General features: G+C 35.8%; 2 protein-coding genes across 12 annotated transcripts in view; one reads left to right on the top strand and one right to left on the bottom strand.

Moving 5' to 3' along the window:
• LOC112661900 (phosphatidylinositol glycan anchor biosynthesis class P) overlaps positions 1-20,347 on the top strand; it is a 79,276-nt gene that overhangs the window by 36,366 nt on the left and 22,563 nt on the right. The window lies entirely within an intron of this gene.
• Positions 1-20,347, bottom strand: part of TTC3 (tetratricopeptide repeat domain 3) — a 117,044-nt gene that overhangs the window by 83,491 nt on the left and 13,206 nt on the right. For 5 of the 11 annotated variants that reach the window (XM_025449999.3, XM_025449996.3, XM_025450000.3 and 2 more), the window contains exons 3-11: positions 20,231-20,273; positions 19,575-19,725; positions 19,022-19,109; positions 18,177-18,230; positions 16,791-16,911; positions 14,395-14,480; positions 13,116-13,210; positions 11,895-11,957; positions 1,814-1,868 (exon numbers count right to left, since the gene is read on the bottom strand). In XM_025449999.3, coding sequence (XP_025305784.1) covers positions 1,814-1,868; positions 11,895-11,957; positions 13,116-13,210; positions 14,395-14,480; positions 16,791-16,911; positions 18,177-18,230; positions 19,022-19,109; positions 19,575-19,725; positions 20,231-20,273 — 756 coding nt within the window. Of the gene's footprint in view, positions 1-1,813; positions 1,869-8,969; positions 10,390-11,894; positions 11,958-13,115; positions 13,211-14,394; positions 14,481-16,790; positions 16,912-18,176; positions 18,231-19,021; positions 19,110-19,574; positions 19,726-20,230; positions 20,274-20,347 lie in introns of those variants that run through there. The other 6 variants (XM_035709371.2, XM_025450003.3, XM_025450001.3 and 3 more) reach the window with 2 other exon arrangements.

The raw sequence follows: 20,347 nt of genomic DNA, 5'->3' as shown, positions 1-20,347 counted from the left end.
CATAAACACCCAGAATTAACTGCTAACATTTTGTTATATTTGCTTTAGATTGTTTTTTACTAGAAGAAATAAAACCAAACAGATATGGCTGCAATCCTCTTTGTACCCTATCTTTCCTTCTCTAACTGCCCAGGAGGAAACATTATCACGAGTTAAGTGTTTTTCTGGCCTGTATGACGCTTTTATTGTTTTTTTTTTTTTTTTCATCCAACACCATTTTTTAGATCTGTAAATGTTGATAAGCCAGTTAACTTATTCCATCTGCAATCCAGTATTCGGTTCGTTCGTTCACTAAGTGCTTGCTATGTGCCAAGCAGTTGTCAGGCAGTCCAAATTCAAGAGAGAATCAACCAAACAAAAAAATCTGTCCTCGTGGAGCTCACACTGTACAGGACACACACTAAACATAGCTTAAATAATACACACAGTATGTTTATAATGTTAATCACCAAGAGGGAAAAAGTAAAGCAGGGAAAGAGGATAGGCAGGGGCAGGCTTGTCATTTTAGTAATGTGGCCAAGAAGCTTCCACCTAGGAGATTTTCAGTAAAACATGAAAGGAAATAAGGGAGCTAGCTCATACTCTGGGGGAAGGCATTCTAATTGTAGGCAGAGGTCAGAACAAGTGAAAACTGGGAGTGGACCTGGTATATTTAAGAAACAGGTGAGGAGACCAACAGGTCAACACACAGTGAAGTAGGGAGAGAGTGGTAGGTGTGAGGTCGGAGACATAATGGGTGTTTAAGAAGAGGGACAGATCAGAGCAGACCATCCCTGCCTTATCAATGGATATGTAGGTATCTGTAGTTCTATGCCATTAAAGCAACACTGCAATGACCATTTTGCATATCTTACCATGTGTACACACTACAAAAATGTTTGTGGGGTACACACACTCAGAATCAAATAATTACAGCATATGCACATCAGAGTGCTCTCCACTTCAGTTGCAACCAATTCTCACCCACTGGTTTATGGAAGTCCTGTTGGTATACACATTCACCAATACTTGGGACTACTGGTCTCTTTAATTTTTGCCACTCTAAAGATCTAAACAATATCATATTGGTTTACTTTTACTTAGTACATGCAGATCTGTTTGGAAGCTCTTTATTCTGCTCTCTTGGTTTTGTTTTTCTAACTGTACAATTTTAAGTGCTAGGAAATAGAACATAGTTTATTCTTATTGCCCATTCAGAATTTCTCTTCTGTGAAACGCTTGTTTATTCACTTGCCCATTTTCTACTGGGTTTCCTATTTATTGCAATTCTTTGTATATTCTGGATATAATCCCTATCAGTTATATATGTTATTTATATGACAAATTATCTCCTCTCAGACTAGGACTACTACATTCATGATGTCTTTTGACATACAGAAGTTTTTAAGTTTGACAGAATCAAATTTATAAGGACCCCCCCAACACCAAATTGTGCATTTTAGGTTACATAATAAATCCTTTCCCACCTGAAGGCTGTAAAGACAGCCTCCTACTACAATTCTCCTCCTAAGTTTTAAGTTTCATAGTTAAGTCTTTAATCCACCCAGGATGTGCAGATCCTGACATCTCAAACACTAAGGTACCCTCCAGATCCTCAACATTTCTACCTGCTTCTCATTCTCCTCAGACACATATGGCTTCTCACTGCTGCATTAAGTCTCCTTTCTGATTATGGAACTGAAGATTCCCCTCTCATATTCTTGAGTTTGGCATTTTATCCACTGTTTTTACATATAGATTTACATCCTGTACACAGATTTTTCATAAAGTTATACAGCAATACCTGCCCAATGTAAAGATAAAAGAAACCTACCTTCGTCCAATTGCTCTTCAGGATAGTGGCTCTCTTTCCATCACCAAGTGCATTTCTAAAAAGAAAAACAAGAAATATTCATTTTTATTTTTTAACAAAGGCAGTATAAATTGTGTATCTATTTGTACTTCTTGAATTTTCTAGAAATAACCTAGTTAAAAATAATTTTTAATTTTTAAAAATCCATATATGTCCATTATAGGAAATTTGGAAAATACAGAAAAGTAAAACAAAAGGAAAAAGTCACCCAGAGTCACAATCACAACTACCCAGGAATAAGTACTTTTCCTACTTCTGGAGTGTTTCCTACACATCTTGTCTACATCTTATCTATATCTAACTTTTTACTATCTGCATAGTTTTTCTACACTATTTTTGCACATCAGCAAGACTTCCGGTCTCCAGAAAGATAACTCCCAGATCTTTCATACATCAGGTAAACTACAGTAGACAGAGCATAAAAGCTGAGACAGATGGGAATTAAGTTCAATACAATCACTAACTCTCCTCGGGATTATTTAGGAAGTTTTTAAACTCTCTGGCCCACATTCTCATATGTAAAATGAGGATAATAATTAGTTTAAGCCAATCATGGCAATTTCATTCTCCTTTCTACTGACTGGTTTGGGGAGTCATATGACCCAGTGCTGGCCAATGAGAGCTAAGAGAACTCATCACTCTTAAAAAGAGATTACAAGGAAGAACAAAACTAGGTAACTTACACTATCAGACAGCAGGACCCACTAAAAGGCTATATATAGTTAAAAAAAAAGAAAAGTCTATCTAAATACAGATGACCTGACCAACAGATTAGGATAAACAAATCAGAAACAGATGCTTACATACCGTCACCTGATCTATACGACAAAGATGACCACTGCAGTGCGTGGAGGAAACATATTCTTAAGAAAGAGTGATGAGTCCATTAGACATTCATACCTATCTTGAACTCTACCTCTCATCTCACTAAATACAAAGTTAAACAATCAAGCCTTTAAAAGAAACACAGAACATTTTGGTGATGTTAGAGAAGGCAAAGACTACAAACAGAACCCAAAAAAGTGTTCATTATAGAAAGAAAAACTGATAAATGGCATTATGTTAAAGTTAGCATCATTTGTTTGTGAAAAAAAAGAAATATCAAAAGTGAAAAAAGCAAGCCAGAGTGTGAGAAGCTATTTCTAATACATATATTTGACCAATGACTCAAATCCAAAAAAAGTTTTAAAAACCTAATAAGACATTCAACTCAAAAAAGAAAGAAAGAAAAAAAAAAAAAAACAGCAAAAGATTCAAACAGGCACTTCACAGGAAAATATCTAAGTGGTCAATAAGCATATGAAAAGATGCTCAACTTAAATATCCTTAATGGACTTAAGAAAATGCAAATTAAAATCACAGCACTGTATCACTACATACCCATCAGAATGTCTAAATGAAATGACACAAAATAATAAGTGTTAGTGAGGACATGGAACTGAAACTCTCATATGCTGCTGGCAGGAGTGTAAAACCATACAACCATATAGGAAATTATGTATGAAAGCTGAATATAAGCATACCCTCGTTCCAGCAACTCCACTCCTTAATTAGATTCTCAACAGAAATGAATACATATGTTCACAATGATACTATCTGTAAAAGCCAAATACTAGAAACTACCCAAATGTCCATCAACATTAGAATGGATAAAATGTGGTATATTCATGCAATAGATGAACACTTTACAACTCCATGCAACAATATGGATCTCGAAAACAATGCTGAATGCCAAACATAAAAGAGCACATACCATGACTGTTTACATTGCACAAAAACAGGCAAAACTAACCCACGGTGTTGGAAGATGGGACAGTAGTTATCCTGGGGAAGAAGGTGGGTAGGCTAGGAGGAGGGAAAAGGGGAATTTCTGGGTACTGATTACACATGTAAGGCTTCTGAAAATTCAACCTATATACTTATGAAATACACACTTCTCAGTATGTGTTATTTTTTTCTGAAGATTACAAGAACCATTCTTTTGCTAGAGATGGCAATGTCCAGTTTATGATCTGAATCACAATAGCCAGAGGAGACAGCCTGAGCTCCAAGTGACCCACTGGGGCTAGAAAAATCCTAGGTCTTTGATGACATTGCTGAGGCACTAAATATATAACCCTAGAGCCACCTTCTTACGGATTTCTTGAATGAGGTTAAGTTTTCTTCACCATTTAAACAGGGTTTTCTGTTATTTGTGACCAAACACATCCTAATTCAAAAGCACAACTCGTCTCCCCACTGCTTCCCTCTGCAAATACTTTTAACAGCTGCCTATACAATCTCCATTTCCTCTCATCTCAACCCACTCCAACCCAGGATCTATTCCAAGCTTCCCACTCACACTCTCCCTATAACTAAAAGATGTCCATATTGCTCAATCTAAATTCCATTTGGCTTCTCAGCAACAACAGGTACTACTGGTCACTTTCTCTTCCTTCCATATCATACTTCGAGTTTTCCTCTTAACCTCTCTGGCTACCCGTAAGTCTCCCCTGCAGGTTCATTTTCCCTTAATTGGTCACTATTTGTGTCGCTCAACGCGCGGTCCCAGTTCTCAGCTTATACTTGTTCTACACCAATAGGTCTCAACCTTGGCTACACGAATACCACCTGGGACGCTGTTAGAAGCCCAATGCCCAATTAATTAAATCCAAAATCTCTGGGTTGGGGGTATTTCTTCCAAGGTCAATTCCAGGGTGCAAAGTTGGGAGCCATCTCCCCAAATAACCTCATTCACATTTGCAACGTCAAATCATCTAGGTTAACTATCCCAAATATGCATCTCTTACCCAAATATTTTCCTTGGAGTCCCAGACCCACATAATTCATTGCCAGTGTGACATTCCAACTAAGACCCTTCAAGTACACTTCCACTCAGGATGTCTAAGAGTGAAGTTGAGTTCTACTTCCTGTATCTCTTCCAGTGATCCCAGTGTTAGGGAGCGAGCCTATAATCCATGAAGTGGCTGAAGGCAGAAACGTCAAAATAGTTCCAAACACCAAACCATAAGCAACTTCTGTCCATTTTACCTCCAAAATATCTCAAATCCTTCCACTTCTCCATTTCCACTACCATTACCCTGCTCTAAGCTACCATCACTTCTGGCCTAGAGTACTGCAACAGCCTTTTAACCCACGTTCAGGTTGCACCCCCTCCATTCTCACTACACTGATCTTTCTAAAGAACTAATCATGCCATCTCATCTCGATTTAAAATCCTTTACTTCTTGATGCTCTTCAAGGCCATATTTATGTAGCCTACAAGAGCCTCTTTGGTCTAGTTCCTGACCACCACTCCCCTCTGTATTCGGCCATCCACCATACTATTAATTCCATGGATGCAACATCCTCCCTCCCAGTGCTGGCCCACTGTCTAGAATATAGGAACTATGTCTGGTTTTGCTTATTTCTGACATAGCTAGATGCAGAAGTCCAATCATATTTGTTGAATCAACGCTGAATGTTATTGTAATCAATATACAAAATTATAACTATAGGTACTATGTTATAATCACATAATTCTAAATACCATATATATTAGTATGTGTATGTATATAGAGAGAAAAACACTAACATGTTTTCACATTTATTAGCATATGACCACATCCTCCTACTAAAACAAAGTGGGCATAATAAATTACATTACTGTGATTGCTCATCAAACCTAGTGCGGCTAAGGCATTAATACTCTGTGGAGAGTAGGGACAATTTTATCAACAGCAATATAACTGCACAATGTATCTATGAAAACAGGAAAACTCAAGATGTAAATGGTCACCTACTCTTGAAGACTGTGTGACATAATGGTGAGAGTACCAAACAGCGTCTTCAACAGAATACATATCATATGGGGAAGTGTTACTTTTCCAGCCCTCTCACCCATTTCTTCATATAGGATATGCCACATTTTGCCCTAAAATATGTTAGGAGTGAATATGTATTTCTCCTTCTTCCAGTTTCCATGCGGATTTGCTAGATTAATCATTTCTGAGCTCTCTCCTTCTCCACCCCCCACTAACATTTCCTGAGGATGAATAATAACGTAATTAATGGTAGGGAGGGGCACTAATCGTATGTAGCTTAGCCTCTTCTTTTTTCTCTCTTGGAATCTTATACTGAGCACCATAATACTAGATTCCCTATTCTCCAAGCTTAAAGTTCACAAAGGTCTCTGTTGCCAGTTGTGACCATAGGTGAACTAATAACAAGTCACTTGGCTATCAGACTGTTCTGATAAAGCCCTGTTCTTTGAAAACTGTCAGCCCTGGAGGCAAGATTGGATCACCATTTGCCTTGTCTTCTGTTTCTATTTCTTAACTGATTCTGGACTTGGGAGGAAAGGAGATGCTATTTACTGATTCTCAAACCACCATATATGTAAGAATTTCATAGGCCATAAAAGGATTATCATTTTTTTCTTCCCTATTGTAAATCATCCCTCTGAGACCTGACCAGACCAATAAATAAATAATACTACTACTCTCCCAGGTTCCTAGATCTTACAATGAAGCAATAAAAGCAGGACTCAGATGTAACAACCATCAACTGAACACATATACTTTAAATCAAAAGTCAGTGTCTGAAAAAAAAAAAAAAGTCAGTGTCTGGAATTAAAGTTAGATAAGCCCTTTCATCCAAGTAAAAGCACTCAGGAATTTATCTATTCAGATATACTTGCACCTGAGTGTAGAACATAAGTAAAAGGATATCATTACAGAGCTGTACATAATTATTTTTAACTGGAAATAATTTATATTCTAATACAAACTAACCAAAGCAGGAGTAATCCAGGAGTAAAAGACTATGGAGCCATGAATACAAATAAAGTTATATCTCTATATTATAGAGATTATATCTCTATATTATATAAAGTTATATCTCTATATACAGTGATATGCAACGAGCTCCAAAAGTTAAGTATTTTTTAAAAAACCAAAAAGACAACAGTATGTATAGTATGCTCCCACGCATATTTAAAATATATATATATATACACCCACACACGATTACACATATATACACATTACATTGAATCAAACGAAACTGCCTATATTCTAACTTCTAAAAATGGCAACTCCATTTGGTTCAACATATTAAGTGCTTATATAGGCATAAAAAATATTATGGAAATATTTAAGTATCTGAAAAGAGGAATCAGGGCAGGGGTCTGAGCTTGGCAAGAGTTTTCAGTTTATCCTTTCATACTCTTAACTTTTTATGATATGCATTTGTTACTGCTTTTTAAAAAGCGAGTGCACCACCAATATTGAAAAAATGTTTTCTTCAAAAGCAAATTTAGCAACTTGTAAAAATAAAGAGCCCACAAAAGAGACCAGCTTAGTAATTTACCAAACCAAAATGCTCACACTGAAGCTACAAACACACACTAGGATTTTTCTTCTTTAAGTAGGCTCCAAGCCCAACATGGGGCTCAAACTCCCAACCCTGAGATCAAGAGTCACATATGCTCTCCTGACTGCACCAGCCAGGCACCTCACACTAGGACTTTTGAAATTCTCATAGGAACATACAATTGACTTAATTTATACCTCTGGCCTCAGAGAAATTCAGAAAAACACAAAATGAAAACAAAAACCAGAAGTCATTTAAAGTCTATCTACCGGTGATTAATCACAAGTTGGATCTAACAGAAGAGAACATATTATGATGGGTAGTTAAGCACTGAAGGTCAAAGCAAATACCAAGTTTAAAACTCCATAATTTTCCAAAGTAAATGTAAAAAACATCCAAGGCTGAGCTTTCCCTTTCTCCAATTTCATTTCCTCTTACAGTTTATCATGTCCCATCAAAGAATTCAAATTTCCACATGTGAGAACTAGGAGGAATGAAACAATAAAGAGGCACAGCCTAATGATATACCTTGCGTAAGTAAGTACTGTAACTACAGAAGCCACAGATATGCCTAAATGCCTATTCTAAATTCTCCTTTAAAAATATGATTATTCAAAAAACAAAAAAAAACAAGAATATATCTGATTACTTCAATTAAAACTATTACTCTAAAATGCCCTATAAATGGCGAATTATATTTGAAAAGTGAACTTCTGGAAGACCTGAATAAAAGGACATCTCAGCCACAACGGGCATCTGGGATACACTGCACACAGTCCTGAGTGTGAAGGATTCAGATTCAGTGGAAGCTGTGGCAGAAGGTAGTGTATTTCCACACACAGCACCCCCCATTCCAACCCCATTCCAAAGATTTCCCAAGTATGACATCCGCAGATCTGGAGGTGCACACGTCTGATGAATGGTAAGAGTTCAGATGGGCTCTCAGCCTCACCTACATTCCCCCAGAGGTGGTACAAACTGTGCTATCTGGCATTAAAACCACCACCACCACTTTGACCATTTCTTAATGAAGCATTTTCCCCACACACACCTCACCTCAGGCTCTCCCCCATCAGTCTTAAAACACTTCTATTTCTCTTCTTACAAGATTACTTTTCACTTACTTTATCCTTGATGTTTTAGTGACCATTGCTTTTGTTTTTTTTTTATCTTACCATGTGCATTTTTAATTTCACTATATCACTTTTTATCACATATTTCAATTACACACAAAAATACAGAGAATAACATTATTAAGTCAACACCCATATACCAGCTTAGCAAGATCTTAACATTTTGCCATATTTACTTCAGATCTTTTTGCAGAACTGTTACAGTCCACAACCACTGTGTTCCACTTTCTCATCTCCCATCCTTCCCTCCCCAGAGACAGCCACTCCCCTGGTGTTTAACATGCCCATGCATTTCAAAAACATTTTAATACATACTATGTATTAACTATGGATATGTATGTCATTTTGCATATTTTGACATTATATAAATTGCATCATACCATACAAATTATTCTGCAACTTGCATTTTTACTCAACATTGTCATCATTTTAACTGCTGTATAAAATTCCATTGTATGAATATACCATCATTTATTTATCCATTCCCCCACTGATGGACATTTAAGTTGTTTCCATTTCTTTACTCTTACAAACAGTGCTATCATGAAGGCTTGTATGTATCTTCTTGGGTACACATTTGAGTTTGGAGAATAGGAGCCTAGAAGTGGGCTGCAGAGTATGCACATCTTCACCTTGCCAAATTGCTGTCCAAAGTGATTGCACCAATTTACACTTTCTCCAGTCGAGTATGCAAGTTTCCTTTGTTCCACATCCTCTCAAACACTTGGTATTATGAGGTTTTTAAAATTTTTGCCAATCTGATGGACATGAGAAAGAGACTCAAGGTTTGTAATCTGCATGTTCTATAAGGATACTCATGTTTATTGACTATTTGAACCATTTATTTAAAAAAAAATTTTTTTTCACATTGTCCTTTGAGTCTACCATCCCCTTCCGATGGGGATTAATGGTAAAGACTCTGTATCCAGGCTGCCTGGGTTCATATTCTGGCTCCATCACACCCACCTAGTTTCTGAGAATACTTTGCTTGACTTCCCCATTCCTGTTTCCTCATCTATAAAGAGACAGCAGCACCCACCTCACAGAGATAAGGGCTTTTTGAGCTTGAATGCATAAAGTGCTCACAACAGTACCACAGAGGTTAGATGCTTTACCCCCAGGTGTCCCACAGCTGCTCTGCCAGATTCCCTTGACAGATCTACCAAACCTCAGGTGTGAGAGCTTTAAAACATCTCAATCGTGGTAACTCAGCTAAAGGGCTTGGGTCCTCTTTTGTCAATAGCAATAGTGAATCGCTGGCAACATGTTCCTTTCTGAAGTCACATTATCTACTCACTTGATCAGGAGTGAGATGTACTCAGAAAACATTATCCCTACTGAACAAGTCATATAAACAGTATGCAAAAAGGTAGGAAACACCAACAAAACTATGAGGCACAATGTTTCTGACTTTACATTGGCATCCAATACATATCAGTGATTCCCTAAGAAGAAAATGCGGCTGACCTGCCTCTAGTGAAAACTTCAATGGTGTTGAACCACAAGCTAGACTATCAGGAAGTAGGTACAAGGATGGACACACAACCCTGCTCTTGACCTTTTCCTCACCAGGCTACCTGGCTTCTGTATTTCTACTTTGATGCACCTCCTTTGCAGCGCAGTTTTAAGAGGATCCTCCTTGAGTGTCTAGCATTCAACACTCATGAAAGAGGGCAGAAACCCCCCGGCTTGCTGCTCTGCTCTCGGAGCTCCCCTATGCAGAGTGGATGACCTTCCGCCCAATCAAGGTTTCGATTTTCACAAGAGGCTAGTCAAGTTGCCAACCTATTCATCTTGAAAGCACACAGATTCACCATCAAACAGCATAGGATATCTGCAATTCTGGACCTAGCCAGAAGCAATAACCTAAGGACATTTGTAGCTCATTTCTTGTCAGAACCAGTTGAGGACAGTGGTATTGATGGAAGACTGTGTCCAGCCCATCCATTCCTCTAGTCTAGATAGCCTCGCTTTATCCACGGCTTAAGCCATCTAAAAGCTGCATAACGTTAATACAGCGGTATTCTCCGAGGTGGTTGGATTACTGGTGATTTTTATTTTCTTCTTTTTAAACTCTTGTATTTTCCAAATTTTCTACCATGAGAATGTGTTCTGTTTATAATAAAAGAAAAACAAATGTTATTTTTAAAAGCTACATACCTGGAATATACTCTTTTTCCCACTCCCACCCTCCCACACCCCAACATAAGAACTTTAACTAAAAAACACTAGTACAAGACTCTCTGCTTTCATCAGAAACCCAAAAGTGCACTTTCAGAGAATTTTCTGCTTTGAGTAGGAACGTTGCTGAGGGTCTTCTCTACTCCAACACCCAGTCATGTTACTTGTAGGCCATGTAAGAAATTTCTTCCAGAACTAAGCATCAGGAAAACTGTTTCACCTGAGCAACTTCTGTCCTCTTTCTTCATGGACAGTGAGAATCATATAACTTGTCAGGTTTTCTCCTTTTATTTTCAGCAACAAAAATGTCAAACACAAATATAAATTATAACTAATAACTCTGCAGAACCTTATGACTATGCAGCTTTTCCCTGAGGATCCCCAGCTCTAAACTGGTTTTTTAGTTTCTTTTGTTGTATTTTTAATATTCTTCTCCTGGGCAGATATATTCCTGAAGCCACCCTAAGAAGGACACAATTAAATGTAAGAGCATATACACTGCTCAATATTAATGCTTGTAATTTATATACTAAATTTTTTTTTTAAGATTTTATTTATTTATTCATGAGAGATACAGAGAGAGAGGAAGAGACACAGGCAGAGGGAGAAGCAGGCTCCATGCAGGGAACCTGACATGGGACTCAATCCCGGGTCTCCAGGATCATACCCCGGGCTGAAAGTGGCGCTAAACTGCTGAGCCACCAGGGCTGCCCTATACTAAAAATTTTAAACTGAGAGACAACAAAATCATGGTTGGTGCAGTGTCAACAATCTTTCTCGACCAATAAATAAAAGCTCAATGCAACATAAGAAACTAAGAATTAATTATGTAAGAAATTAAAAGAATTATGATCTCACTTTGATGGTTAAAACCATTAAATTTCTTTTCTTTCTTTCACTTACAAATGAGATTTACTTAATTTTTTTATATCAAGATATAGGAAACAGTGAAAATTCTTCCAGAATTAGACAGATTGAGAGCAAAAGGATATAACACAGGTATTATAAATACAGACTTCTACATCATCGAGAAGATCTGTGTTCAAATCTTGACATCACTACTTAGTAATGGCATGAGTCCACCTAAATGTAAATGTGAATAACATTACCTAATAGTATGTTGTGAGAATTAAGGAACATATGTAAAGTACTTAAAACAGCATATAATATGTTATCCACTCAGAACAGCTGCTGCTGCCATTGTCATTATGTATAAAGCCTACAGAACCCCTTTAACCATTTAGCTATTTCTGCCAAAAAATTATTTAAGGATTTTCTTGTATGCCTGCAAAACAAATATTTCTCAAAAATGAGTATTTAGTATAACAGCTCAGTGACTGAGTATTTAAGTTTAACAGTGACTCTAACCAACTTACCTAAACTGTCCAGTGCGAAGAAAACAAAGAGCTCGGTTACCATAAAGAAGGTGATTTTCAGGTCTTTAAAAGAAATAATGGTTAGTCAGTAAAGGACATCACATACAAAACAAATAAAAAAGCACACAGAAAACATAGGGCATGAAAAACTTCTCAAAAACTTTACATCTGTGTGGCAGAGCAGAAAGAATATAAGATTTGGAGACCTAACTGGCTAAGTCCTAATTTCTTCATTTCCTACCAGAGTAACTTTGTTCAAATCAACCTACACTTCACTGTATTCAAAATGTCCTACATTTTCTGCCTAACTGCTAAGGATGTGGTGAAGATCAAATGAGACCTACTAAAAAGCTAGCAAATCACAAGTATGGTATAAAGGACAGAATTATATAAATCAGGACTATACCACTTGACAAAGAACTCTGACCAAAAAAATCTGTAAACTGCAACAATAATTTAAGTAACTTCATTTCAAATTTTGTCTTTCCTAGGGGTTTAATCTGTTCTTTCCTTGGAACAGAGCAGCCTTCCAGATGTGGTGTGCTACCCTGATTCACTTATTCCCCATGGAAACAGGCAAGGCAGGAAAGACAGTAGCTATCTACAGCACATCCTCCAAAGCCTTGCTACAACATTAGAACTCCCAGCAAAGATGTCAGTAGGAACCAAGTATAAAGCACACTGTGCAGGAATGCTACAAAATTCTAGTAGCTGAGCAAACAGAAGATGAGGAGGAGAAAACATACACTCAACAATTCCAACTATTATCCTTTAAAAGTTCTCTCTTAAAAAAAATAAATAAATAAATAAAAAAATAAAAGTTCTCTCTTAGCAAAAATTACTGAACAGGGGACATCTTAAGTGTTAGTAATACCTTTAGTTAGTAACAAAATACCCTTTTTTGATCAGCTGATAATTTGGAAGGGATTAACTGTAGGCAAAATGAGTACAAGAAGAAACAAGTGACACTATACTGGAAAGCTTGAGAGAAAATGGGGCACCTGGGTAGAAGCAATATTCACAGTTCTGCATGACTTGAATTCTACTACTTGGTTACATTCATCTACCCAGCCATCCCTAACACTTCTAATGCCCAAGTATTCTACATAGCAAGTAGAAGATACTCTCTCCAGCTCCTCATCTTGCTTTTATTTCTCCTGACTAGCATTCTAATTTGATTTGCCACACAAAAAAGATCGCAATGTTCTATTTTGCTCTTACCTATATTCAATGGCTCTGGTGTAATAGATAATAGCTATATCAAATCTTTCTTTTGAAAACTCTTCATTTCCTTTCATTTTCATTAGTTCTCCTTGCTGAGAAACCAAGGTGAAAGAAGACCCATCAATTAAAAGCAAAGACAACCAAGAACCCCGATATCTGAGAAATAAGGGCTCTGGGCTTTTATCTTTGATAACAAAAATAAGATGGGGGATTTTTTATGTAGAAGACAAGAACCCAATACCCAATATTTTGGTATACTTATTTAAAGAAACCTATCTCTGATAACTAAAGGCTAACTTTGTTAAAGGAATATCAAAAGTAAATAAAACCACCACATTATGGATAACTACTAACAATTTATCTCCTTGTATATTATTTGGCAGGGCTACTTTTAAATATGCCTACTGAGCCTGCATATAGCAGGGAAAGAAAACATATGCAAGGTAAAATTTTAAGTTAGAAAATGTATTATTCAGTAATCCTGACTGCTAAAAAAATATATAGGCAACGTTGAATAGGTTAATTGCCAAAAAATGAGGCAGCAAAATCAGCAAGAATGAAATCAAAGATGCTGTAAGTATAAAGGAAACTTTTCAAACTTTCTAATTTTCAAAATAAACAGGTTAAAATAAACTGGACTGTATAACTTTAGTTAGTGAATTAAATAGAACCATTAAATATTTTCCTAAATCCTTTAAAAATTTTAGTTAGAATCATATTTCCCAGGTGCCTGTCTGGCTCTGTCGATAGAGCATGTGACTTGATCTCAGGGCTATAAGTCTGAGCCCCACTGGGCATAGAGATTACTTAAAAATAAAATCTTAAAAAAAAAAAAATTCCTATGAGTGAATTCTATGGCATATGAATTCTATGAATTCTATCTCAAAAAAGCTGTTACCAAAGAAAATTATATTTCCTCAACTAATTAAAAATCTTTTAGTTTAAAAAAAATCAAATTTCTATTTTTCAATTAACTTTTAAAACACATATCTTTAAATGTTTATTATTTAATATTCTATAAATTTAATAACATGTAAATATATATTTAATATACACATATAAAATTTTTAAATTCTGACCAAAATGTCTTCCTCTTCTGGAAAAATAAATATTCCAATCAAATTGTATTGAAATCTTTCTTTAAATGTGTTATTATTAAATTTTACGGCTGTTCCTTGTGTGCTAACAGCAGTTTTACTGAACTTATTTTGGATGTTAACAAAGGTTCTAACAGATAAATTTTAAAATATACTTACAAGTAAATATTTATTCTCACCTCTATACATTCCGCACAATTTTGAGTTTTAAATTCTTCAAGCAAATTGCAGTTTTCTGTTACAACTTTAGTTATGTGATACTTGTCTAAATTTTATTTTTAGGAGAGAGTGAGAGAACATTTATTTAAAAAAAAAAAGCAAATTGGTATTGTTAATGTTCTAAAACTTAGGTTACACAGGTCAGTCCATAAGGTCAATTAATTATTAAACTTTCTAATAACGTGTTTCTTGCAGTCTTTTACATGTATCAAATAGTACAACTTAAAGTGAACTGAAAAAATGTTTTACAACATATTAGATTCATTGCTGATGAATCTAATCCGTTTTACTTCTAGCATTTAAAAAAAGCACTTATTATTACATTAGTTCCAATTGTAGTTAAAACAAATGCTTGGACATAATATTCCAAATAGGCCTCATAAATACTCCATTTAGTTCAACAAACATTACTGAGCGCCTGTGGTGTACCCAGCACAATGTTCAATAAAAATGTCTAAAGATAAAAATGTGGAAAACTTTCTAACTTTTATTTAATATAATAACTTTAAATATCCTAATTCAACATTCTGACACTCATGGATGCCATGTTAAAATGCTACTTGAAACACTTTCTTTTAAAAATGTAATGAACTAATTAAAATAAAGTAGGCAATAACCAAAATTTATGTTAAAAGTTTACCACACCTCATTTTCTATATTTTTCTATATTTTTAACTGTTCCATAGATTCCTTTAGGTGGTAATAATTTTATCCCAACAAAACTAGTCAAGCCTCTAGCCAAACACATTTCCAAGGTGAAAAAAGTACCTAAAAATCTAAATTTAAGAAGGAATTTCGGAAGGTCACCAAATAAAGTAATTAATAAGGAGCAGAGTAAGATTACAGGATAAAAGCCTAAGCCTTGAAATCAGGGATACTTGACTTCTCATCTAGGTTCACTCAGAAATATCATTTAACCTGCAGAAATATCATTTAACCTCCCAAAGCCTTAGTCTTATTTCTAAAATAGGTACAACAGCAGGTACCTTTGAGCTATTCTAAAGAAGAGAACAGGGGATCCCTGGGTGGCTCAGCAGTTGAGTGTCTGCCTTCAGGCCCAGGGCGTGATCCTGGAGTCCCGGAATCAAGTCCCGCACTAGGCTCCCTGCATGAAGCCTGTTTCTCCCTCTGCCTGTGTCTCTGCCTTCCTCTCTCTCTCTCTCTCATAAATAAATGAATAAAATCTTTAAAAAAATAAAAGAGAACAGAGAGAGAATGTCAGAACCAAGCCCACACTGGTGCCCAACACATGATATTGGTCCTCTACTTCTAGCATAAAATCTACCCTATAGGCAGCCTGGGTGGCTCAGCGGTTTAGCACTGCCTTCAGCCCAGGGCCTGATCCTGGAGACAAGGGATGGAGTCCCATGTCGGGCTCCCTGCATGGAGCCTGCTTTTCCCTCTACCTGTGTTTCTGCCTCTCTCTCTCTCTGTCTCTCATGAATAAATAAAATCTTAAAAAAAAAAAAAAATCCACCCTATAATTAAAGGCCTCCAGAACAATGAGAACCCTATAATTAAAGGCCTCCAGAACAATGAGAACCACCTCTATCAATGTAATATAGCCCAGTACGTAATATTAGAAAAAACTGTCTTCATATTTAAGCTTAATTTCTCTCCATCACTTAGATCAACAGTATAAGATTTGGCCTCTTCTCAAGTGGTGATGGCACTGGTGTCAGTCACCAACTAAAGAGCCAAGTATTTCCTCCTTCAAGATCCCTATAGCCATAATATAAAAACACTAACATTCAAATGCTTTAAAGAAACATATTTCACAAAGTTAAAAAAATATACAAAGCAGTTTCATTATACAGAAGAATAACAGTCATCAGGAAAATGAAAATTATCTTAGTTAGCTCTATTACTTACTTCTCTTTTGAATGAAAATACATGAGGCCCCAGTCATGAACTCTTTTTTTTGGGTATCATATATAATACCTATGGCATTCTCTCGGTAGCATTTTTTTTTAAGGGTTTTATTTATTCATGAGAGACAGAGAAAGAGGGGCAGAGACACAGGCAGAAGCAGGCTCCATGTAGGGAGCCCGATGCAGGACTCAATCCCAGGACTCCAGGATCAGGCCCTGGGCCGAAGGCAGGAGCTAAACCCCTGAGCCACCCAGGGATCCCCGACTTGGTAGCATTTTTTAAAGTATGATGTCAGAAATCATTAAGACAGAAAATTTAGGATAAAGCTAACTACAAAGTTAAAATTCTCTTATAAAAAGGATTTTGAGAAAAATATTTTTTTAAAATCCTTACATAAATAAGAAATCACATAACCATACGTTTCATTTTCCCAAATAATGCCTTAAATCTGAGTCAATTAACAATTTAATGCATTTATACTTACATTCAGTAAAGAAAATACTTAACATAGGCCAACAATTGTCAACTGCTCCTAATTTAGGTAGAATTGTTACATCGCCTGTATATTTCACCCAATTCAAAGCTTCTTCCATTGCCAAGATTTTCTGTATCAAAAAGATGAAGAATGTGGTTTGGGTATTACTTTTAATTTTAAATTTACACACGGCACCATAAATTTAAACATACAGTATTTCAGATTTTTTTTAAAGATTTTATTTATTTATGAGAGAAAGAGAGAATGCACGCACACTACAGAGAGCACGAGGTGGGAGAGAGGCAGATGGAGAGGGAAAGGCAGATGGAGAAGGAGAGGCAGATGCCCCACTGAGCAGAGAGCCCAATGCGGAGCTGGATCTCAGGACCCTGGGATCATGACCTGAGCTAAAGGCAGACACTTAGGCAACTGAGCCACCCAGGCCCCCTAAGTATTTCAGATTCTTAATAAAAACTTACACAATCCCATGTTTTCATTACTCTAGCACGCAACCTAGAATACCTGGACCCCAATATATATAAGTTAACTGATACCATGGACTCACATATGTATATCTTCAAGTAACCTCAGGCTACCCTCAGAGACCAGGATGGTGCTTCAATCATTACAGACCTGGAAGCTGAGGTTTACAACCTGGCCAGGAGCTGCCCTGCGTAGCAGGAGGGTACAATAATACAAGGTGAATGAGAGGTCTCAGAACTTATCTAAACTAGGACTTCCATCCTTACCACAAGGTTAAAGGTAAAGATTAAGGTTCCTGAAAGGGACTGTGTATTTTAAATGGTCTATGGCAAATAGAAGAGTAAGGAGATAAACAATAGGAGAGTGCAGCTGTGAAAATAAGCACTCAGTGCAAAGATATTCATGAAGAGTAGGAGTTCACAGAAATATTATTCATACATCTAGTCTGAAATGACTTCAGAAGTTAATTAGAAGAGTTATCAATGCTCATGTCAGGCTTAAGGGAAACAGATGTTTATGTTACCAGTAGCATTAAAAATTGGCTTATCATTTTATCTGGAGATTATCTAATAATGACATATCAAAAATGTTCATACCGAGGACCTAATAATTTCATTTGGGAGAATATATGCCAGATAAATAATCTAAAGAAGAAAAAAACAATCATATGTAAAAGAAGCCCAAAATTATACTACCCTTATGGGGGGGCATGATGCACACCCCCAAAATAAGGAGACTGTATAAGCAAAATATAGAAATCAATACTAGCGAATACATGTAAATCACTAACATGTGACCCCAATTCATGTGGCAATGAGCCATGAGACAACTGTCATTTATCAGCAATGACTGTGCTTGCTTCCTGTGTTTTAACACTTATATTTTCTAAAAAATTTTTTAAAAATCACTTACATTTTCTATTTTATAACCAATCCTCAATAAGCCCCCAATAAAGAATGAATCATTCTGCAAAACAAAACAATAAAACACATTTATTTCCATCTTTAATCAGTTACACTTCAATTTTCCAGTGGACAAAAAAAAAATCCTACGTTTCAAGAATTCTGTTATGTATACATAAAGTCTACTTCCCACAAGCACTTTCATGCCCAATTTACCTAAGAATATAGAAGTAATCTTACATTGGCTTCAAGAAATAAAATGACTTAGTATAACCTTTAGATGTATAGATTTTAAAGTTCACTACACTAAGATTTCTTATGAAACTACATTGGCTGATACAAGGTATAGCAAAGGATTATCAGGAAATAAACACTTGGCTTCATAACCAATCGAAATAAGAAAAAGGATCAAATGGTTTTCCAAGGGAAAACATCCTCAGTGCAGAACAGGAAACTGCCTCAAATACTGTATAATAAAAGTTTATCCCAAAGAACAAATATTTGTTGTGATGCTGACAGTGGCATGATTTTACAAGAGAGAATCCATCACTTTCAGTGACAAAAGTTCCTGTGAACCAGGAGCATACTTTCATCTGTGACAAATTCCAATTTCTATCCTTTAATGATAAGGAATGGTCCTGGATCTCATCCTTCATGTCAGAACCAGAAAGACAGCCATCTATCTAATTTCTCAAATACATAGCATAAACTCACGGGTAGCATAATGATCTCAGATTAATCCAAACTGAAACCATAATCCATTAACCACTATAAATTAGTAACATGGGCCTGACACCGTATAAATATTTATATTCTTTAGATATAGGGGGGGGATATACACATTCTACCACTTACCACGACTTTCTTTGCCAAATCCACAATATCTTCCATCAATTCTAGATGTTGCAATTTCTTCAAACTTATCTCAGAAGCATGAGAGTTGCTTAAATACAAATTCATTTTTTAAAAAATTAGGTTCTCATATATATTCACTGAATTTTACACCCTACTATGTTATATCTCGATTTAAGCTACTTGAAAAAATTTAATTCTCTTTTACTTCATTCTAGGTAACCATAAGTTGTTTACTAAGTTGACAAAATACTGTACCTTTTTCTCCTTTCTATACTACAATGCTGCTTCTTATAAACAAGCATATTAATTTTCCATAACTCAGTTTCAAGTCTACCATCTAACGCTCTTCAGAGGTTCATTCATCATGTCACCACGAGTAATCATTCATATAGAAATCCAAAACATTAACTTTTCCCACATGATTACATAAGAATGAAGCTGAACAGTATATACGAGAATAAGACATAAGCCCTCCCTTGTACTTGGCATTCCTCAAGAATGGTCAACATGTTTATTACTGTTTATACAAAACAAACGACATATAGCAACTTACGTGGCCTCCACACAGGGGTGTAACCGTGATATTATAGAACTATGCTGACGTTGAAACAGAAGTGGCCAGAAGATGTATATTTTAATGGCATCACAATAATCTTGCAGGACAGAAACTGGTTTACTACACCACATATTACAGATGTCAAATTCTTAATTAAGAAAAAGTTTTAAATTAATATTTTATGCCTCATTTTGGAATAAATCAACACTGTTAATAGAGAAAAGGTTACAATGGATATGGAAAGGTAAATAGGAAGGGGATGAGCAAAATAGATGAAGAGGACTAAGAGGTAAAACTTCCACTTATGAAAAACTACATCATGGGGATGTAAAGTTCAGACAGCATAGGGAATATAGTCAGTAACACAATAACTTTGTACAATAACATATAACTACACTTATGGTAAGCATTTCATTTACATGTATAAATGCCAATCACTCTGTTGTACACCTGAAACTACTATAATATTGCATATTAACTATACCTCAATTAAAAATACATAAATCAAAAAATAAAAAATAAAAATGAAAACTATGTAGGACTGTTACATTGATGTGAATGGATGAACTTCCCACAACAATCTCTCAACAAATTAAAATACCAATGTAAAAAATAATAATAATAAATAAAATAAAAAATACCAATGTACTCACCTAAGTTTCTCTCACTTTGGGTAAAATCTTTATACTGCATACCCTAAACAAAAAAAAATTCTTTTTATTTTTTCTAGTGAAATGCAAAAGTAGTTTTCAATTTTTAATGTAAGGACT

Source organism: Canis lupus, chromosome 31 (genome assembly GCF_003254725.2).
Source record: "Canis lupus dingo isolate Sandy chromosome 31, ASM325472v2, whole genome shotgun sequence".
NCBI classification, from domain to species: domain Eukaryota; kingdom Metazoa; phylum Chordata; class Mammalia; order Carnivora; family Canidae; genus Canis; species Canis lupus.
This window is presented reverse-complemented; position numbering and strand designations above follow the sequence as displayed.